The 23,110-nt window shown below is 44.3% G+C and overlaps 1 protein-coding gene across 3 annotated transcripts in view; it reads right to left on the minus strand.

The window, feature by feature from the left end:
• Positions 1–435: 435 nt before the first annotated feature.
• The window catches only part of Crtam (cytotoxic and regulatory T cell molecule), a 28,289-nt gene continuing 5,614 nt past the window's right edge, over positions 436–23,110 (minus strand). Inside the window, exons 2-10 of one of the 3 annotated variants that reach the window (XM_038324006.1) lie at positions 19,147–19,287; positions 17,244–17,396; positions 15,461–15,604; positions 13,941–14,102; positions 11,163–11,243; positions 7,942–8,025; positions 5,376–5,519; positions 2,688–2,777; positions 436–724 (exon numbers count right to left, since the gene is read on the minus strand). In XM_038324006.1, the coding sequence (XP_038179934.1) occupies positions 594–724; positions 2,688–2,777; positions 5,376–5,519; positions 7,942–8,025; positions 11,163–11,243; positions 13,941–14,102; positions 15,461–15,604; positions 17,244–17,396; positions 19,147–19,287 (1,130 nt within the window). In that variant the 3' untranslated portion in view covers positions 436–593. Of the gene's footprint in view, positions 725–2,676; positions 2,778–5,375; positions 5,523–7,941; positions 8,026–11,162; positions 11,244–13,940; positions 14,103–15,460; positions 15,605–17,243; positions 17,397–19,146; positions 19,288–23,110 lie in introns of all 3 variants that reach the window. The other 2 variants (XM_038324005.1, XM_038324007.1) reach the window with 2 other exon arrangements.

Raw genomic sequence — 23,110 nt, forward strand, 5'->3', positions numbered from 1 at the left:
AAAAATTGTCTGCCAGGTTACCTCACATGGTTAGCAAGGAAGCCTAAGGAACTGGCAGCTGAATTCGGTCCTTAGACAGTGGACTGTAGATCTCTGGGTCTGCATGTCCATCACGGGCTGTGACATCCTGTTTCCCCCTAGCGTCCATGGGGCAGCTTCTGAGAGCCTGTCTTGAAAGCAGGCCTCTGGTATCTCAGGTCTTCTTTGGGTTCTTCTCATCCTTAAGTTCTTCTTGACCAGAAGGAAAGATTTTAAGCCAATTCAAATTGTTCTATTACAGCCCCATGTCTAAAAACTCTGTCTACTGCTTCCTTCGAGGTCAGATGTTCGCTGGTCACACTGACCCTGATCGAAAAGACTTAGTAGAGATCTCCGGCTCCGAGTAGTGTTAGTAAAAATAGGTTCTGTCTATGTTTTTCTTTCAATGGAGGCGTTCTCTGTTCATGGCTTGGTTCTCAGGTTGCCGCCCTGGCTCAGTGGCCACTGTCCTGAATGGTACTCAATGGACATTTTTTTCCCATGCCACAGTACTTATATTCCTTTCCGGCCTTCTGCAGCTGCCGCGCAATCCCCTCTTCTACGGCGTGGCACACTTACACAATACTCTCTGGGACACGACTGTGCTTGCCTTCTGGTTTCCAGTGCTGCGCCTTCTCCTTCCTCTTTGTTTTGGTTCCCGAGTACAACCGTGTGATGTAGTTCATGCAATGCTTAGACTGGGAAACTGAAAGAGAAACACATTACAGATGAGTTTTGAACAGCATTGCACCCTCTTATTTGAAGCTTTTTGGAGGCCATGTTTTAGTTATTAAACCTAACCTGCAATAATTTGGCATGTGTAAATGTTCTAAATATCAAGTCTTAACTAAAAAGAAACAGCTTAAGCTACATAAACAATATGCTAATCAACCTGAAACAAAATACATAGACATTTTTGCCACTTATCAACTGTAGAAAATGATACATTGTCTTCAGCAAAATCACATACTAGAATATAACAATTTGTGTGGAATATATAACTAGAATATAATTTGTGTGGAAAAATTAGGGAGGGGTAGAATTCTCAAAGCCTAGAGCTGGAGCTGTCCCCAGACCGATCTTTTGAAAACATAAAACAATATAGCTGCAACATTGGGTTTGAGGCACGGAGGCAGGAGAATGGCGCTTCATATCTTAAAAGTGCACTTGATTGGATTGACAAGCCTCTAGAAGATCAAGCATGGTTTTGGGAGCTTCTGTTGTTTGCTGGGAGGGTGGAGTAGGGGGAAGTACCAACAGACAGGCCAGGCAAGAGGACTAGTAAGCAAATGGGTTCTCTCTGCCCACTTCCTGTCAGCCACGATGTGAGCAGTTCCACTCCACTGCACTCTCCCCACCACAGCTAAAACAAATCCTTCTTCCCTTAATCTATCAGGTGTTTGCCACAGCAGTGAAAAACCAAACCAAACCTGACTAACACAGAAAGAAAACCCTTCTGCTTAGGAAGATGGTGAGCTCCCGATGTCCCAACCTGCACAGAGAGTCCTGAGTGCAGGGTCCATTCCATTTCAAAACTGAACCATGAGGACGTTTGCCTGTCTGGCATCTGGGGTGAGGGCTTTCCTTTCTCTGCTAAAGCTCATGATTCCCCTCCTGCTGTTTCACCTCCCCCCCACTTACATATATATATATATATATATATATATATATATATATATATATATAGAGAGAGAGAGAGAGAGAGAGAGAGAGAGAGAGAGAGAGAGAGAGAGAGAAGCCTATTCTCTCTAAATCACACCTTGGAAGGCCAAAATAAAATGAAAAGGCTTAGATGTCTTAAGAGACTAAATCCTATAGAATCCCTCCATCAAACAAACAGAACCAAACAGCAAAGCTCAGCACATTTCTTGAAATGCTTGGCAGGTAGAATAAATTAATTTTCACGGAGGACATATGGCAGGTAGAAGGTATAAAATTCTTGTCAAGCTATTGACCTGCCTTGCTTCTGCCTAACACACACACACACACACACACACACACACACACATGCACACACACACGCACACAAACACGTTGTATATTACATATTCCTGATTAATAAAAATTATATATTATTTAACTTTTATTAATCAGGAATACACCTATATGCATGTGCAGACCCACACTCCCACCCACCCACACCCATACATTCTCCTTCCCCTTTAGGATCTTTATCACCATTATTTTGCTTAAAGTATTGCAATAAAGTCATCCATCAGACCCAAAATATTTCTCTTTGGATTAATTAAGCCTTGAATTCAGTTATTCAATGAAAATCTACTAGACACTCCATTTGTGCCAGGCTCCACAACAAACTTCAAGGATGCGAAATGAATTCGGTTGTTATCTGACTAACAGAATAAAGCATAGGGTGGTACGGAGAGCGCTTCATTGCCGGAGGTTCTGTGTGCAGTATTAAACAGCTCAGTCCACACAGTGAGCCTGAGTGTGACAGTGGAGTCAGAACCAGGCTTCCCAGAGTGGAGGGTCTTCTACTACATGAACTAACCACCACTTAATTTTTATAGATAAATTTTCTTGAATACCATAAATCAAATGAAAATTTATCAGATCAAATCAAACTTTAATTCTATCCCCTCCCCATTATCCCTACGGTGACTCATGAATGAACCTCATTGTTCAAGGGTCAGGCCACACACGGGACTTACTCTGGCTGCTATTCTCTTGGGAAGAAGATGTCTCTTCATTGTTGGATCTTGACCTGTAACTTTCTAGAGTTTGCTCCGAAATTTCACTTTCTGTAAGAAAAGAAAATCCCATTACTAATTTCTGACACTGCAGACATCGTCAGAAATGGACGCTTGAGGAAGATGACAGCCTGGCCACTGTTGGCCTGTCATGACCTCCTGTGCCTCATGTGTTCATTAGCGCAATCTTACAGCGCTTTCAGGGCTCCCAGGGGCACTGGAAGAGGTGAAGTCAATTGACAGCAGAACAGAAGCAAGCACTGCCCTTCAGAAAGGAACATCTGCAGCACCCCAAGAGAATGATGGTGGCTAATCGTTAATAGACCTTGAAATAATACCATGCCATTTGCCTACTGCCCAAATAAAGCATCAGACCCTGCCTCTCATAAGATACATATTATGGTCAAATTATCTTTTATGTGATTTAGTTAGCAGACAAAATATTGGGCTTTCATTCTGACCTTTTCATGCATATTGTGGTGATTTGAATAAGAATGACCTGCATAGGCTCATATACTTGAACACTTAGTCATCAGGGAGTGGAACTCTTTGGGAAGGATTAGGACATGTGACCCTGTTGGAGGTGTGTCACTAGGAGTAGGCTTTGAAATGTCAAAACCCTACACCAGGCCCAGTGTCTCTGTCCCTACCTGCCAATCAAGATGTAGAATTCTCAGCTACTTCTCCAGCTTGCTGTCACAGTCCCCACTATGATGATAATGGACTTGCCTTTTGAAACTGTAAGCCAGTCCCCAGTTAAATGCTTTCTTCTGTAAGTTGTACTGGTCATGGGATCTCTTGACAGCAGTAGAAAAGTAACTAAGACACATATGCATCATTGAAGTTTTCTCTTGTTTTCCTCCCACATCACTCTATTGCCACCCTCCCCAGACCTCTTCTCCCCTCTCACTGTTCCTCCTCAGTCTTTCTTCTGCTTTCATGTCCTGTATATTTACTGCATGTGAGGAAAAACGTGTGCTATTCATCTTCCCCTCATTTCCCTCTCTTAGTCACCCGTTTGGGCCCACCCCTCATGAGTTATGACTTCATCTTTCCAGATAAGCTCATACTAAGCTGTCAGGAGTGATGCTTTTAAGTCTGAGATAGTTAAAGATGCAGGTTCTTGAGTTGGTATAAAGAATTTTCTGTTACCAGAATCCTTGGGCCATATGTGACTAGATCAGCTTTGCCCAGCACCACTATAAGCCATTATTTAAAGTACTCCAGCCACCACAGTCCAAAACGAGATGCTAATTTCACAATATATTTTAGTTAACTGGCATACCCCAAATGCCATATTATGTTTGAGTTTGAGTATATGTATTGATTTTTCAAAATTGGGTAGTTTATCTTTATAGCACATCTTTTTAAAAAATATTTTATTTATTTATTTATTTATTTATTTATTTATTTATTTATTTATTATGTATAGAACATTCTGTCTGTGTGTATGCCTGAAGGCCAGAAGAGGGCACCAGACCTCATTGCAGATGGTTGTGAGCCACCATGTGGTTGCTGGGAATTGAACTCAGGATCTTTGGAAGAGCAGGCAATGCTCTTAAAGGCTGAGCCATCTCTCCAGCCCTTTATAGCACATCTTGATAGAGACTCAAGACATGTCAGGGACTAGACGGTCATCTTGTGGCCACTCCAAGAGATACCATAGGGCTAGGCAATTAGTCGAAATTGAGGAGAGAATTTCTTTTAGGTTAGTTTTTTAAGTTTTTGGTTTGTATATAATGTATTGTGATCATATTACCCCCATTACCTTTCCTCATGCTTCTTGCCCTCCTACTGACCCTCATTTCCCCCAACTCATCCCAGCACCACCATGTCTTTCTGTGCATTTGCCGCTCCTGTGCAGGGGGTCACAGCTACTAGTGTTCGTGATGCCAACAGCCCTGTCACACCCAGAAGGCAGCCTTTCCTGGCACCCTCCCCCCCATTCTCCAGCTTTAACAGTCTTCACACCCTCATGAAGAGGGGCTTTAATCCTACATGTGTTTATGGAATGAATTTATGGATTTATTCTAAATAACTTCTAAGGTCCTGTCAAGCTCTGTTATGTGTTGAGTATATGCATTTAATAGGTATCTTCTACACTAGATATTTTTATTTTGATTTATTTATTACTATGGTATCATTATGACTGCTATTGTGTTGGTTTAATGGCATTGGAATGCTTGGAGGAAATGGCTGGTGTCTTATGGCTGAGTGAAACTGAGTGCTTTCTTGCAAAATATGAACGTCATCAGATGTTTATCCATAACTAGAACATAAGGAGACCAGGAATCGCCCGTCCTGTAGACTCACACAGCCCTAGCACTGGGAATGGTCCCTGGCATGTAGCAGGCATTCAGTGAAGGCTCACTGAGTGAGCGGATAAATTGGCTCAGCATTTTGCCAACAAGAGCGTCTACTGCTCAGCACCAACTCCCATAGCTTCTTTAGCATCTCTGCCTGACACTTTTCAAACGTATTCCCCAAAGATCCATAGCCCACGTTTGGGAGAAAACAAATGATTGCTTATGTGAGTGGGGCCCCTTCCTGGGCAGCTTGCACAGCAGCTAAGAGAGGAGATTTGATTGACAGACTCCCCCTGGAGCCACTGGGCTTTTACAGACCTCGTCGGGTTATCTGCCCACTCACCCTTCTTCCATATCACGTGTGCTTTACGGAGCTTCATGATGAAGAGCTGAACAATGATGAAGAGGATGAAGATGAGGAAGGACACCAGCGTGAGCAGCAGGATGCCACTCTTCCTCCTCTCCAGGCCTGTGTACCGAGCACTGGCTTCTGTGAGGAGAATGACAAGGTGTCAGGCAGTTTAGGTTCTGATCACTGTGGAATGTGGTGGTTAGTCTTCCTTGACTTCCCCACATTACAGGCTATACTTTGGGACTGTAAGCTGAATAAATGGGTTCTCCCTCAAGCAGTTTTTGTGGGAACGTTTTGTCACAACAATGGGGAATGTAGCCAGGATAAAGAATATACATTGCACTTCCCCAGCTCAGCTCAGGAGATGGGTCAGATTTACCCCAGAAGTCATGCACTGCATACTTTTCAATTCTCTTAAACAAGCAAATGGGCAATAGAGACAAATAAATCCTATGGATCACTTGGAAAGTTGTTTGTTATTTTCTAAATGACATAGATATTTAGTTCTTTTTTGATTTCCAGAGAAAGCACACATGATATTGACTTAAATTACAGTCTGGTAATTTTAAGTAACTATGAGGAATGTTTGTTCAACACACTGTAGTGCAGTAGCACAGGAGAATTCAAGGGTTTGGAAAAGACTATCCAAATAAAACAAAAGGCCATGTCCCTTGACTAGGCTAAATGTGGCCCTTGTAAAGGCGTTAGAAGGTACATTTGATGAGCTTTTAAAAATCCTTCTAAACTAGTCTGTAATTTTGCCAAATGTCCTTCATCTCAGCCAACAAGTCCTGATTAAGGAATGGTGGATACGTGGAGAACACAGACTTGAACATGCCTAGGATATAATCCTTATGCTTTAGGGGATCATTTTTTCTTTATAAAAATAAATACATTGAAAAGGCAAACAAGAGTAAGATACACTAACTCTCAGAAGCATGGGTGTGTATTTATAGAATATTGTGTTTAAGAATTCAGAGACAAGTGGGGACCCCCAAGGATACATGCACTGGAGAAGCTTCCAGTAGACATCAGTCTTGGGAGAGAAGTAAGACCCTTAAGGTGAAGCCTCTGCTGCTGTGGAGTATTAAGGACCAACAGGACAGGGATGCTGAACAGGATGAAGCCTTCAGAGCATCCTGTGTCTTGCAGGGGCTTTCTAAAAGCAGGGCTGCAGAGGTAAGCAGCAGAGTGCACCTTGTCCACTGGAGAACTTGCTTTGTATGTTATAGACTATGGGAAGCCAAAAAGGTTCTCCGTACACAAGTGGGAAGGACACAAGGGTATGTTTCCATGATGTTAAGCCTGGACCAGAAGAGGAAGAGCTGAAGTCACAAGATGATAAGGGCCTATATTAAGGGCATAACTATGATCACAGACAAAACACCTGGAAGAGAACTCATGAGCCATCAGTGGCTACATATGTGTGCATGTGTACTTGCATCTAGCTCTGTATCTGCTCAGAGGAATGAAGGGTTGGGGTATGCAATGCTTTGAACAAGCTGTTTTGGGAAAAAGATGCCACTTGGATTTTTAACATTGTTGAGCTTAGGAGAGAAGACATTTGACTAAAGACATGGAAAAAATGGAATGAAAGGGCTGGTGAGAGGGTTCAGCAGGTAAGGATGCTTGCTGCCAAGCCCAATGACCTGAGTCTGATCCTGGAATCTACACAGAGGAAGGGAAGAATCAACCATGCATGTTGTCTTCTGACCTCCACATGTGTGGCATTGCCCCCCCAACAAATAATTAATAGACTAAGTAAACAAATAAGTGAACAAACAAGTAACTGTGTAATAAACTTTAAAGAAAAAGGACCATGGGATGGAATTGAGACTGACACCCAGAGGGACATTCTGTAAGAAGTATGGGATTCTTCCATGTATAGGCAGCAGGACACAGCTCAGGAGCGAGTGAAGTTTCTATGGACTAGGGAAGGCTGGGCAGGGACTATAACTCAGTGGTCAATGCTTGCCTAGCATGTGTGAAATCTTGGGTTTAACCCCTGAATACCGAAATTTAAACAGAGACAAGGTGAAGCAGTGAAATCAAGAACACCCACATTTAGGAATTCAGAAAAGGGGCTGGAGAAATGCTCAGCAGTTAACTGCTCTTCTTAAGAACTGGTTGCTCTTCTGCAGGACCTGGGTTTGACTTCCTGTGCCCACACGATGACCCACAACTATTGGTAAATTCAGTTTCAGGGGCTCCAGCGCCCTCCTCTGGCCTCTGCAGGCACCAGGCACACATGAGGTACACATACAAACATGTAGGCCAACACTCGTACCCATTAAGAAAGAAACCCTTTTAAAACAAAAGAGCTCAGGAGAAGTAGAGTTAGTTACCTGATGTGGAGATGCAGTGGTGAGCAAAAATAACAGGACTAGGCAGTAGGACAAGGAAGTCAAGGGACAACTAAGGATGGGGCAGGGGAGCGATTGACTCGTTATAAGGGTAGAAAGGTCATGGAAAACAAGGACTGAAGAAGACCACTAGGCATATAGCTAGGAGGTCAGAATATCAAACGTCTGTTCTAAGCCCAGTGGGTAACACTCACCAGTGGTCAAGTCAGGGTCTTGAGTGGCATGCTTTTTTTCTTTCTCGTCAGTCTCTTGTATACTGGAATTTTCCATCATTGAGACTAAGGTGAAAGTAAGACATGACATATACATAGATCACATATATGTGACTTATCCTATAACGGCTCTGGCTTGACTATCCCTCTAATCCTCATGCTGACATTTATTTGCCATGTGATGGTGTGGGTGTGTGGGCCTTTAAGAGGAGTTTAGGCTCAGAAGGTTCCATCCACATAAAAGGAATAATGCTATGATAGAGAACACTTTTTAAAAAAATATCTATTTTATACGAATGGGTATTTTGTCTGTATGCATGTCTGTGCCCTACAGTGAGTGTCAAGTATCCAAGGAGGCCAAGAGAGGGCATCAGATACCCTGGAGTTACAGATGGTTGTAAGTAACCATGTGCATTCTGGGAATTGAATCTACTTTTTCTAGAAGAGCATCCAGCGTTTTTAACATGGAGCCATTTCTCCAGTCCAGACAAAGTTCATTTTAAGAAAGCAGCTTTGTTCCTCTTGCTCTCTCTTGGAAATACTAGACAGGTCCTTGCTGGCTGCGGCTCCTTAATAAGCAGACCTCAATTTGGGGTCACTTTCTCCATCATTTTCCAACTCCCCCCATCCCGCCCCCATCTCTGCATAGCCCCGATTGGCCTGGAATTCAGTATGTAGACCAGACTGGCCTTGAATTCACAGAGATCTTCCTGCCTCTCCAGTACTGGATTGAAAGGTGTGTGCCTGACCTTTATCTTATTTTTTTGAGACGGATTCTCTCTCACTGAACTTTCTAGACTAGCTGGTCAGTGAGCCCTGAGGAAACACTCGTCTCTGCTTCCCCAATGCTGAGATTAATGTGGGCTGTAGGGCTGTATATGGCTAAGGATCTGAACTCGGGTCCTCATACTTGTGCAGAATATGCTTTACCCACTGGGCCAATGTGCTAGCCTCCGTGATAGGTTGTTCCTCACTACAGTTACCCTACCATGCTGCAGAACACGACAACTTACTCCCTATCTCCAACCATCCATTGACACTCAGCCAACCTCCCCCTTCGCCCTCCCTTCCCCTCCCCTCCGAATTTCAATCACTAATAATCTCAGTTCTATTTGCTTTTACTTTTGGGTCAGTATTTTTAGCTTTCACATATGAGAAAGAACATGCAGCCTTTCCTCTTTCTGTGTCTGTCTTATTTTGCTTCGAAGCATCAGTTTCTTGCAACAATAATCACAAATGGCCACAGCCTCCTTTGTCTTATAAAGGCACCCCTTTATTAACACTTCGTGTGCACTGGGCAATGCACGTGGTGTGTGGTGTCTCCCCTCAGTTCTGGGGAACCTAACCCAAAGTCATTATTCCAGGCTTCCTTCCCGAGAGGGACCAATTAGGGAGGAGGTCCACAGGATGCTTCAAGAGAACCACTGAACGATGCAGGGGTGGGCCCTATGGGCTTTGTGGAGAAACTTGGGCAGGAACGCAGAGGACAAAGCTTCTAGGGCAGCGCTGGAGTCTCAGCACCAGTCTAAAGTCCAGGCGCCCCTCCTTTAGAAACAGGTCGAGCTGTGAGGCTTTGGAAGATGAGCTGGAACAATAAGAGGGCTTTTTTGGAGTTTGGTTGCCTATGCTTCCAATTCCCTCTTCCTTGGCTGCAGTATTTTATCAGCCCGTTGCACAGCGCCACTATGTGGCCCCGAGGGGAATAAAGCCTCCGGCTCTTAAAAATAGATGTTATTAACAGTAATAAAATTGCAGAAATTGAAAGCCGAAAAGAATTTCAGAGACCATGTCTCTTAAACCCTAGGTTGTATACGAAAATGCAGAGCAGAAAATTGAGTTGTTCGGGAGTGGTGCCAGGCAATTTAAAAACAACCGGATTCTAAACACGTTTACAAATATTGAATTATTAAAGGAAGGATGTGGCTGCCTCACTTCATAATGTTTTCAATTTCCACCACTCTTCAAAAAAAAACTCTGTGCAGTACATATTGTATTTTTCAGTGTTTAAAACCCCAAACATTTACTTTTCAATATTATTCAGGACACGGCAATTTTAAAAATATGATCTGATACTGAACACTAGGAACAGGATAATGACCCAAAGACAGTACCTCCCCAGACGGAATTATTATAGAGAACATGCAGGAATGCACACTCTCCTGAGGGAGGCTAACCATCCTGCTCAAGACGCCAGTAGACTCACTCACTAGTTACTCTTCATTCATTCATTCACTCATTCATTCATTCACATGTCCATTTACTGAGTAATACCCGCTATTGGCAGATACAATACTGTATAAAGCTAAATGAATTATATGATAATTTCTCCCAAGTTAACTAGTTGATTCATCATCTAAAATACAAGACTTTCTAAATTCTTCCTATAGCTCCATCCTGTCGAAAGTGACCCGTGTTCTCACAGCCACGTAACCGACAGATGTGCCGACATAGGTGAGAGAGATCATTGCTATTGACTATACTCCTTTCCCACCTCCTGCTTCCTCTCTCTCTGTGGGTGGGAAATCTTTGTGTTTGTGATGCTGTACATAGAAAACCAAGAGCAAGTCTCCTATATGACTTCAGCTCTGTCTTTATCAAAATTCACATGTCACGGTCATGTGTGTGTGCCTGTGTGTGTATATGTAAATGCCTTGAGTCAAATATCTTTGAGCTCAAAAGGCCCTGTGACACAAGCTCATAACATAGCCACCACAAAACTGCAACCAGTTGGAGGGGGTCTATGTGGTCTTAACAAAAATAAAAATAGGGGGCTAGGGAGATGGTCTAGTGGGCAAAGTGTGGACCATGCAAGCATGGGAGCTCAAGTTCTGTTTCCACAACTCACATAAATCTCATGCACAGAGCCCCTGCCTATAGCTCCGGCACTGGGAGGTACAGACAGGAGGATTCTGACAGGTTTGCGGACCAGCCAGTCTAAGCGAAATGCTGAGCTATGGGTTCAATGAGAACCCTTGTTTCAAAAACCAATCAATCAATGACTCAGAAACAGGCAGAAGGAGTGATAAATTCTTACATCAACCTCTGGTTTCCACACATGTATGTATGAGTGAGCACACCACATGTGTACACACATACACGCCACACACGTATACAAATCTTAAAAATAGTCCGTCAGTGTAGACTAAAAATGTGCATCTCTGACCAGGCGTTTCTTTTAAGGCTTCAGTGATTTTGAGACTTACCCAGACTTGTGGGCTCCTGGGGGGCTTGAGATGAGAGAGAGCTCTGCTCAGGGGCATCGGAAGCTGTTTCTTGGTCTGCAACTAAAAAGGGGGAAAAACAAAATTTTGCAACCACTGAGATCAGCCTTAGCCACATCTCGCTCGAGATCATAGTGCACAGAGCCTGGCTGCTACCCACTTCTGGGGGCTGTGCCGAAACGCAGAGCCCCAACTCCGTGATTTGAATCTGTACCCCGCTGCTTGCCCATCTGCTAGGTGACCTGGCTGAGAGTACAGCATACTGGGACCCCTGTGTGCAAGGACATTTGGCAGTCGCCAGCAAAGGGCATTTGCTGTGTCCTTCTGCACACACCTGTCCATCGGTTGCTCTGTTTGTCCATCCGCATGTAGGTATTTTTCTTCTTCCATGGGGAATATACTTCCATCTCAATGATCCATTTCTCCGGTTGCAGGCCGAGCTGAATCTCAGTGCCATTATCAGCATGTTCCTCAGTGACGTGAGCAAGACGTTTAATTTATCTGGCACTGAAGATTTTTCCTTTTGTGAAACACAGTTGCTGGCTCTTACCTCTCGTGTGTGTGTGTGTGTGTGTGTGTGTGTGCGCGCACACACACGCAGTAATAACTCCATTCACATAAGGTATGTAGTACAATGCCTATTACTAAGCAAGATGCTCACTAAATGTTGCTGTGTAACATGAAGAACTGTTTGTGGATCAGTCCAGAGAGACAGCTTGGGTCATTCTCATCAGTCGATGAGAAGGCTGGCATCCAGGAAGACTGTAAATGTGTAAGCATGTAGCTGTGCCTATCAGCGACACTGTGTGACAGATGGGCATTGTCTCCTGAAGGTTATGGATGCTTCTCAGTATTCATTTAATCAAAGAATTTTCTGTGGTTTAAAATTGCTATTTTAGTAATTAAGCATACATAATTTTTAAACAGGTGTTAAAAAAAAACCTGAATTGTAGGTGAAATCTTTGAGGAAAGCAAGAAGAGGTACAGCAAAACCATTTCAGAAGTTCCGTTTACCCATGGTGATACAGTTTTGTTTGTTTGTTTTTTGAGACAGTATTGCTATATAATAGCTTTAGTTGGCCTGGAACTTGCCATGTAGACCAGGCTGGCCTCAAATATCTGGTGATTCTCTTGCTGAATTATTGTATTTTTATTTCAAGCAAGATGACTTGGTAGAAATAACAAAATAATGCAGAAACTGCTGAGAACCACATTATTTTCTATTAAACTGGGCATTGAGAATATTAAAAAAATTAAAAAGCAGCAATTTTCTCATGTAAGTTTGTAATGTGTTTTTTTTTCATAAAACTACACAATGTTTATCAACATACTGCAGACTTATTTTAAAGTAACCACCATTTTAAAAAAAATTTCTCAGTTTTAACTACTAATAGGTAAACATTAACAGAGCCTATAAAAGTTCTTTGCGGTTCTCAGTTATTCTTAGGAGTGTGAAAGGTGGGCTGGAGCGCTGACTCGGCGTGGGGAGGGGGGTAAGGTGCCTGCTGCGTAAGCGTGGAGCCCTGAGTTAGTATCCCTGGCACCCAGGTACAAGCCAGAACAGCATGGGCCTGTGCTCCCTGCACTCCAGGGCAGAAACGAGGGGACCCTCATAGCTCACTGGCCAGCCAGTCTCCAACCAGCGACCCCAGGTTCTGTCATGTCTCAGAAAGTAAGATTAGATAGTGACTGGAGAGGACAAATCAGCCTCTGGTCACACACACTAACCTATACCTGCACGTTCACATGCTCTCTCTCTCACACACACACATACATGCACACACACATGCACATACACACACATGCATGTGTACACATACACGCACATGCACACACACCCGAGTGTGGAAGGCGATTGCATTAAAGATGTTTGAGAACTGTGACTCCATGCATAAAACCCCATTCCCACGTTAGTGATAGGAACTAAATGCTTCTCATTCGCAATCCCAACCCGAGGAAGCCAATCAGTCCCCAGAGAATTTAGCCTGTCTTCTTGCCCTGCTCTCCAGAAACACTGCGCATTCTTAGATATGACACATTCCTAGACAACTCTTATGTTCCCTGCATCCCACCCAGAGGACGGTGTAGATGAAAGGGCTCAGAATGCTCACTTGTAAGTGTGCTTTAAAGCATCCCCTGATAGTAAGCTTTGTTTTTTAAAACTGATTGTGTGAGCAAAGTATTTGAACTGTCCCTGTGGCTCATCAAAGGAAAAAGATAATAAGCAAATAGAAGGCACCGAGTGCTGATACTAATGACAAACTCTGAGTATTTGCTGGCGATCTGGAATGGTTCTAGATAGCTGATAGGTAGCCGTGATGGCTATTATTGGTTGTCAACTTGGTACCCTTGGAAAGAGGGAGCATCATTTGAAGAATTCCTTCCATCGGATTGGCCCGCAGGCATGTCTATGGGGCATTGCTTTGACTGATGGTCGATGTGGGAAAGTTTAACCAAAGGATGGGCAGTGCTGCCTCTTGGCGGGTGGTCCTGGGTTCTATAAGAAAGCAGACTGAGCAAGCCATGAGGACAAATCAGTAAGCAGCACTCCTCCATGGCCTCTGCTTCAGTCCCTGCCTGCTGGTACCCACCTTGAGATACCTTGGTGATAGTGTGTGAGCTGAGCTGTAAGATGAACCCAGTCCTTTCTTCTGTTAAGTTGTTTTTGGTCAATGTTTTAGCATAGCAACATGGAAGCAAACTAGGACAATAAAGAAACATTAAACTAAATTAAAGAGCTAAGAAAAATGTCCTTCTTACCCAAATCTTCAAACTGGAAGGGGGCCACCAGCTTCCTTCCTTCCAGGCCCTTGTGCCGGATAATGCAGTGCACCATGGAGTTTTTGCTGTACGTGTGGATCACGAGCATGCTGGTGGTGTTGCAGGTTTTCCCGTCAGTTTCAAATTCATGGTGGAGTCCACCTACACAACAATTTGAAGAGACGGGAAAGGTTGTGAGCCTAACACCCAGGCAGCTGCCTTGTGCAGGTCGGGCATGGGCAGAAAGACAAGCAGCATGCAGGGAGTAAGGGAGAGTGGGTAAGTTCCTACAGAGCCTTTGTCCTGGGGCAAAGAGAGCTTACCATGGTTACTCAAGAAGGGTAACTTACTGTCACAGAGAACGGAGCCCCGAGACCACATGAAGTTAATTAATGAAGGAGTTCTATGATGAAGTAGATTCTTCTGGACAGGAAGACAGATCTGAGACTTAAGCCTTTTCTATCTAGAGCCCCATTTAGCCCTCGGCTTCCTTGCCAGTGCCCAGTCCCTTAAGGACAGATGACTGTACAGTTAGCAAAAGCAGCAGCTACTGAAAGACCAGCCAACACTATGTGCTTTCCCCAAGACTACAGTTATATTGCTTAAAACAGAGGTAGGTTCTTTATTCTTACAGTATCAAAGACGTTTTTAATGTAGGGTTCACTAAGTAGTTCAAACTGGCCCGGGGCTCACCATGTAGCTCAGGCTGGCTTCAAACACACAATCCTCTTGCCCCCAGCCTTCCAGGTGCTGGGATTACATGTATGAGTCATGACACCCGCCTATCATAACCTTTTCATCTGTTTCTGTATGTGCAATACTGTATTCACATATAAGGAAGGCTTTGTGCATTGGAGACACTCCCTGACTGAGGATGCCTCGGCTTGGGATTTCTCAACCTTAGAATGTATAAACTCACATACACACACATTCGGAGGGACAGGCAATTGCTCTTTGTTTTAGCTGCCTTCATCACAGAGTTGAATAAAATACATGCATAGCTAAGACTTTTTATGACGTATGCTTTGATGAGTAGTACGGTAATTTAAGTGCTCAAAGTATGTCTGAGGTTGAGGAGGTTGTTTGGCATTTGGTGAATTGAAGCATTAAGATTTTCATGAAGAGATTTCAGCCTATGGTGGGATTTCTTGGGACACAGCCACTTGATAAACTGACCAGTGTGTGTATACACACTATGACAGGTTTCTAATTTTATGACCGTGTAAAAGGTCATGCTCCGTGTTACATCACTTAATTTAGGGAATTTTGTCCGTTTTTTTTAAGACGTCTTATAAATAACTCTATATTTCTATTCTGATTTTTTAAAGATTCGTGATTTGAGATTAGCCTTTCAACATTAGACAAAGGATTGATTGTTATGAGGCCAAGTTCTCTGGAGCTGATGTATGGAATGGTGTCTTCGGGCACCTGTCGCCACCAGAGGGCGCCATAACATTTAAAAATCCCTTGGAAACTGAAGCAAGAAGGAAAACAAAGAAACCTTTCTCTCCCCTACTTACCGTAGACCTCCAGATCACTCCCCAGCAGCCAGGTGACTTGCGGAGGGGGCTTGTTCCTCTCTGTGGAGCATTTCAGTACAACGTGTTTGTCTCCATTCTGCCGTCTGACAACCAAAGCTTCCACAGTCGGCCTGAAAGGCGTCACTAGAAGAAAATGGAGTTTTCTGTGCTGAACTAGCGGCAGGTGTGTCTGGGGGCACAGGTGCGTCAGTGGGCACAGGTGCGTCTGTGGGCACAGGTGTGTAGAGGCCAGCGGTAGACGTCGGCCTCACTCTTTGATCACCGTCTGTCACTGGATTTGGAGTTCATGGATGCAGCTAGGCTGGCGAGCTAATGAGCTGCAGGGAAGGACCTATTCCTTCATCAGTACTAGAGTTAGAGATGCCTGTGCCCAGCTTTTATGCGGGTTGTGGGCATCCCAGCCCAGTTTGTCAGGCTTGCACGGCAAGCACTCTCCCGAGTGACAGGGTCTCCATCCGCCTGGCCTGCATAGGTTTGGCCAAGCACATTACCTGTGAATCGTAGGAATCACTGTAGGAATAATTATGTAATTCCTGGCTACATTTCTTCTTTATTTTTCCCCAGAATCCTGCCATTTTCTGCTTTCAAAGAACCAAGCTGGCTGAAGTCAGAATGCTTGTTTCTGAGCATGTGGCCAATTCCCGAGAACTCCCAAAGAGACATCGTCAGGAAGGCAGACTGAATGTGATGTAATGCCACAGGCTTGGTTGCTAGCACACTAGGGAGAGACCCTACGTTAGCCGTCTCTGTCACTGGCTAGCTGTAGAAACAGACAAGCCCTCCAACGTCTTGGTATGTCAGCTGTGACAGAGACGCTGGCTTTTTAGCTCTAAACATTTGTAAGTCTGTGCAAATAGGGGGCAAAGCACAGTTCTTTCGCCCCTCCTCACATCAAAAGAGTGTTTCCTTTATCAAGGACCCACAGGTCTTTCTGTGCTGCTGTCCTGGAAGTCATTTCAGCTGGACTGACGTCTTCTTCCAATTCTACTTTTGCATTTTTCTTTCATGGAGAACCACACTTGTGTGTATTTATTGAATTTATCCAGATGTTGGGAAGGAATGGAACAACTCTGGGCAGATTCCAGATGTGTTCCTTGTTGGTGCCACAAAGATGGGAATGTGAGGCCCTTCAAAGAACTAATGGTCTGGCTGTGGACTCAGTGGTTCTCAACCTGTGGGTCACGACCCCTTTGGGGGTTGAATGGCCCTTTCCCAGGGGTCACCTATGACCATCAGAAAATACTAATGATAATAGCAAAGAACTGATTTCTTCAAATTGTCTGCTGAGCCCCATGACACATGCCCTTCCTCAGGTAACTTTTTTTTGTTGCTTGTTTTCTGTTTTTTTCTTTCTTTCTTTTTTTTTTTTTGAGACAGGGTTTCCCTGTAGTTTCTAGAGTCTGTCCTGGAACTAGCTCTTGTAGACCAGGCCGGCCTCGAACTCAGAGATCCACTTGCCTCTGCCTCCCGAGTGCTGGGATTAAAGGCGTGCACCACCACCGCCTGGCTGTTTTTTTTTTTTTTTTTTTTTTTAGATAGGGTTCTTGGTGTAGCCCTAGTTGTCCTGGAACTCAATCTGTAGACCAGGCTAGCCTTGAGCTCACAGACATCCTCCTGCCTCTTCCTCCAGAGTGCTGGGATGAAAGGTGTGTGCCACCACCTGGCCTCAGATAAATTTTTTTAATTAAAAAATAAATAAAAATGGTGCATTTTGTTCATCCCTGTATCACACCCATGGGGAGTTACCCTGCTGGGAACATACCTAACACAATCACCTTCACATGCTTTGTCCTCACGTGGCTTCCGTACTGTAAGCACTTGTACACGCCTTCATCCTGCAAAGTTACGTTGGGCATACGGATGGAGAGCTGTGTGGCCGAGTGGTGAAGAAGCTGGTATTTGGAGCCTTTTAAAGCTGTACAGGGGGAAAAGAAGCTGGCATGAGGAAAATCTCACTCACGGAGTGCCTGCCTCTCCTCCCCAGTGCCGGGATTAAAGGGACGCAGAGCCAAGAAGGCATCCGTGACTTCCATGAACAACACTTGCCACAGTTTGCTGCTTAAATTTGATGTAGGTGTGGTTTGCCTGGTCACAACATCAGTAATGGAAGATAAATACACCAGTTAAGCGCCTTCAATTTTTAATCTGAAAAATGTTCATAACAATTTGAAGATTCCTGTGGATTTTAACTTAGTCCTTTCAGGGATTTAGTCAACAGTACAAAAAAGCAAGGCCAAAAAGTTCTAACTAACATGGAGAGTTCCTCTTGATTTGATTTTACATCCTGACCTGGAACTTTCATGGAAGGTCAAAGGTCGCTGGGCAAAGCAGGGGCTCTGAAAAGAGCGATTTTGTTGATTTGCTCTTTAAACTGTCAAAGAGGCTTAATGCACACATGTCTAAGCAGAATAAAACCTTGGATAATGACCCAAGGGAACATCTCTCATCCGAAAGGATGGCTGTGCCTCTTGGGACCTGATGCATCCTGAGCTAGCACTCTGGATTTTCAGTCTCTGCTGACACTGGAGTCAAGAGTTCTTTATTGCAGGGGCTGCATTGGGAAGTGTGGGTTGTTGAGTGCATGCCTGGCCTCTACCTTCCAGACTCCTGAGCCCAGGACCCCCACTCCCTACTTGTAACATCCCCAACAATTCTCAGTCATTGCCAGATGCCATCCAGAGTGCAAGATGATGTCATCTGGAGAACCTTTGATGTGGATTAACGGGTTTTACTGCAAAATGCCCAGAATTTGGAGAATTCCCATTCTCCAAAGAGAAACAAACAACTTCGGTTACCAGAACTATTCCTACTCAAAGTCCACTTCTTCACCACCTTTCTCAGCCAGCACCGACTTAGTCTACTGGACTCTACTGTTAACAGTGGAGAAGCTTACAACAATCTGTTTGGCTATTTTATATTTAACGTATCAATTAAAAGGTATTGACAAAGTGTATCTACTTTTCAGTGGATCTGTTTGTGAATATAAATGGAACTTGGCTGAATCCGATTTTCTCAAGTCCTTGACATCTAGGGGCATTAGAGATATGGAGTGGTCTTATTAGGAAGAAGACTTTGGGAAATTCCTGAGGTCTAAACGATGCTTGAAGTCTGTCCCGCTCTTTCTCTCTCAAGCATGTCGCACACCTTTTCTGTGTGACACAAGAAAGGCAGGACTGTCCTCCTGACAAAAGTGCATGCCATCAATTTCCATTGCCTGGATATCTTGGTGTTAAGCCCAGCAGGGGAAGCCAAGGTGCTAGGAAACATGACTTTGCTGCCGGCGCTAGACACGGGGTGATACGTCAGCTCTACAGGAGAGTCCACCAAGGCAGCCTGCTGTCTGCCCACGGCTGTGGTGTGGGTGTTTCCTGGTCAGTGAGAGTCAAAAAGTGATGTGGGGGTGAGGTGCAGGCATGGAAAGGTGCTTTGTAATTTGAGCCCCCTTTAACAGTCTTTCTGATGGGGTTTCCACTTCAGACTTCCTGTGCCCCCCCCAAAGCCGCCCTGTGTCAAATAACTTCAGAGGTGTGAGTTACGTGAGCCAGTGCGTGAGCTGAGCCCACCCTTTGGGTGACTCATGTGGGTCTTTGTGCCACTAATCTGCCCCGGGTGGAAATCCCTTAGGTGGAGGTCTATCATTTTTGTTCCCCTCTCACCCCACTTACCAGGATGCTGGTTAAAAAAAATGGTGAACCCGGAAGGGGCCAGCCATTGGAGAGAGGCATTCTTCGCAGAAGAAGTGGCACAGTTTAGGGTGAGTGTCGCGCCCTCCTCCACTGTGATGGTTTCCATGTTCAAAAGGGCTGCTGTGGATGCAGAGATGGGGAGGGTCAGACAGCATGCATGTGTACATGAGGTGTGGTCACCAGAGAACAACTCCAGGCACTCAATTCGTTCCTCTGCCAAGTGAGTCCCATGATTTGAGGTTGTCAAGTCTGGCGGCAAGCGCCCTGGTAGCAAAAGCCACTGCCCAGGCCCAGAGAAAAAAAAATCTGTTGCTCACTCTACAGTAGAGTGAACCCAGCAGGCTCAAGGTCACAGGTGACTGGAATCTGTACTCAGGGTGTGGACTGAGTCCACACCTCTGTAACTACATAGGCCTATCAGAGTGAGGAACCGCCAGAGCTCTGGGGATCCACTCAGTTTATAAAATGGGTGATTTGCAAATTTGTGTGTTACAACAGCTGTGTATGAGCCTGGCGTTGCTCAGTGACGAAGTGCTTCCTAGCAATGGAGAAACCCTGGGGTTGAATCCCCATCACACATGTATGCACACCAGTGTGCACGCACACAAGTGCACACAATGCTTGTTCTCTCTCTCTCTCTCTCTCTCTCTCTCTCTCTCTCTCTCTCTCTCACACACACACACACACACACACAGATGCTCTAGTGACTTGTTGGGGCAATTAATCAATGGGAGTTATGCAGATCCACCCCAGTTGGCTTCTCCCACAGAGGGACTTTCTCCAGCAAATGTATGAGTTTAATTTGCCCAGATCACAACCCTCGAGAATAATGAAGAATTGACTCTAAACAGTGACAATTTTACTGTCTCAGAAAGAACATAAAGGAAGAAAAAACTTTTTCCTTTTTTTTTTTACTGAATTGGCATATTCATCATCGTTCATTATCGCTTCAAGTTTTAAACTAAATTGCTTTTCCTTGGTCTTAATGTAATTCTTACCCAGGAGGGTGTAAAAACTACCCAAGTAGAAGAACGCTACACCTGTAAATTATCAACAGCAAATGCTTTAAAGCCCTATCTTCAACCTAAAATTGAAAAAAGAAAAAAAGGAAGGAAGTTATTTCCTCCTGATAACACACACTGTAGATAAAAAACTTTTTTGAAACAATGTCTCATGTAGCTCAGATCCTCCTTGAACTCACTACATAGCCCAAGCTGGCGCTGAGCTCCGGGGTCCTCCTGTCCCAGCCTCCTAAGTGCTGGAATTACAGACATGTACACTATACCCAGCATCCTTGAGATCATTTTAAATATCAGGAACAACGCTTTGGGGGAGCTCTGGGGACGCACTAGTACAGCCTTTATTTTATTTGTTTATTTAATTTTTGTGCATTTCATCTCTAGTTCTTAAATTCCATGTAGGCTATAGCGAGAATAACCCCAAGTCTGTGTGTTGTATTCATACTGCTTCTCATGGGAAAACGGTTTTAGTTCTATCTGACAAACACGTGTACCATCAGCCAATGCAGAAAAAGAACAATGCACCATTGTGAGGCGAGAGAGATGGCTTGGGCTGTAAAGAGCTTGCCATGCAACCCTGGGGATCTGAGCTTGGACCCCAGCACCCAGTAAACAATATATAATAGGCGTAGAGTATGAAGTGTGGAGCTGGGGACAGGAGAACCCCTGGGGCTTGCTGCCAGCCAATCTATGATAATAAATGAGCTCCAGGTTCAAAGAGACAGCCTGTCTCCAAAAAACAAAAACAACAACAACAAAAAAGTATAAAGTGATGTTGAATATACTCAACGTTTACCTCTGGCTTTCACACACTTATACACACACGCCCACACATACCTATGCACACACCTACTTAAATATGTATACACACACACACACACACACACACACACACACACATCTGTGGAGCTGCAGGTACAGCTCCAGTGATGGAGTCTGTGCCTAGGGTGCCACAGGCCTTAGTTTCAATTCCTAAGGAACTAAGTAATCAAGACATCCGTGTTTTCAAAAATAAGCAAAGAGGCTGGCAGCCAGAATTCTGCTTGGGTTCCCTCATGGGAAATAATCTCATGCTCACGAATTAGAGTCAGCAGACTCTGACAATGTCGTTAGATCGTGATAAACTGCACTGTGGCTTTTTAGCAAGGCGGAGTTATTATTCACCCTAAGATGTTGCTTTTGTTCCTGAGAACTTACTGTGTGTGGCTGCTGGTCAGACTGACCACGTCTATTGACACCAGGGACAGCCATGGAAAGACCTGCTACTTGAGGGGCAGGTCTTGGCTGTGCCACCACTCCTTGCTTTAGGCTTTACTGATCTTATTTTGGCCCCAAGTTTGATCCTTCAGCAGGAAATTGGTGTAGAAAAGAAGACTAGCCCATCATGAAGCCACAGTCCCACCCAGCTTTGCTTAAAATAATAACTTAAAATATTACTTGGGATACCTAGGTCTGTCAAAGGGTGCAAGAGGAAGATGCTGTGCCGAGTTCTGAGGGAGAAGCCTTCCGAGGAGGAGATGTGCACGCTCCTCGTTGGGCGGTGGATGCTAAACAGTGAGTTTAGCTGTCTTCTCACTTTTCTTTTACCTAAGTTTGGAGTCCAACTTTCACCTGTCGTCAGAGCAACGAGGTGTGGGTTTTTGCTTTTGCTAACCACTTCCTCCCCCTCGATGCTAGCGATACACTGACGGTATTCTCATTCATCCTTAGCTTTGCTCACGCCCTGCATGGCATGTGCCAACTTCCTGCTTCACCCTGTCTGACCTGCAGCACTCTCTCCTCTGTAGATCAGCCCTGTGTGGGGCTCAGCAATGAGTGGCTGTAAGGTCTCATCGCCTCCTGCTTCGGTCGTGTTGTCTGAGTGGATGACTGTCTTCTGGGCATCTCAGCGACTGGATGCTGCAGCCACGAATGGCCATGTGTTACAAGGCCACTCTTTGAGTCTTTTCTTATGGACTGTGTGGTTAGGAGATTTCGTCATGCTGCAAATGCATGAAGTATAGTTATTTTTGCAGTGCTGAGACTGATCCAATGGACTTTTTCCTTCTTTTCTTGTCCTTTAAAAAGATGATTACATATATTTAATAGCTCATCTATCTATCTATCTATCTATCTATCTATCTATCTATCTATCTATCTATCTATCCATTGTGGAATATTCCAACTATGGAAAGAGGTGTTATATTTGTTTATGCTGTGAAATATTACTTTAGCTGTGTAAAGGTGTGTTACTTTTGTTTCTGCTGCGTTTGTTTAATTATGTAAAGATGTGTTGCATTTGTTTCTCTTTGTCTGCCTAAGGCACCTAATTGGTCTAATGAAGACCTGAATGGCCAATAGCTAGGCAGAGAAAGGATAGGTGGGATACGAGGACAGAAAATAAATAGGAGGATAAACCTAGGCTCAAAAGAAAAGGGGAGAATGAGGAGAGGAGAAAAGGAGGAGGAGGAGAGAACAGGGAGTCCCCCGGGGCCAGAAGACAGGCAGCTGCCCGGCAGTCAGACACAAGGAGCAGTGAAAGTAAGATACACAGAAGGGAAGGAAAGAAAAAGGTAAAGAGAAACAGGTTAATTTAAATTAAAAGAGCTAGCCAGAAAGAGGTAAGATTGAGCATTCAAAACTAATAATAAGTCTTCGTATCATGATTTGGGAGCTAGTTGGTGGCCCCAAAAGGAAAAACCTTGTACCTCTCTTTCTCTCTTTCTCTCTCTCCCTCCCTCCCTCCATCCCCCCTCTCTCTTTGTCTCTCTCTCGTGATATTTAATTTGTATTTTAATAAATAAAGCTTGCCTGAAGATTAGAGAGTAAAACAGCCACACGGATCAGCCATACAGACCAGGCAGTGGTGGCACACACTCCTTTAATCCCAGCAGCTCACTTGTTAGCCATAGAGGCCGGGCAGTGGTGGTGCACACCTTTAATCC

Source organism: Arvicola amphibius, chromosome 3 (genome assembly GCF_903992535.2).
Source record: "Arvicola amphibius chromosome 3, mArvAmp1.2, whole genome shotgun sequence".
Classification (NCBI taxonomy): domain Eukaryota; kingdom Metazoa; phylum Chordata; class Mammalia; order Rodentia; family Cricetidae; genus Arvicola; species Arvicola amphibius.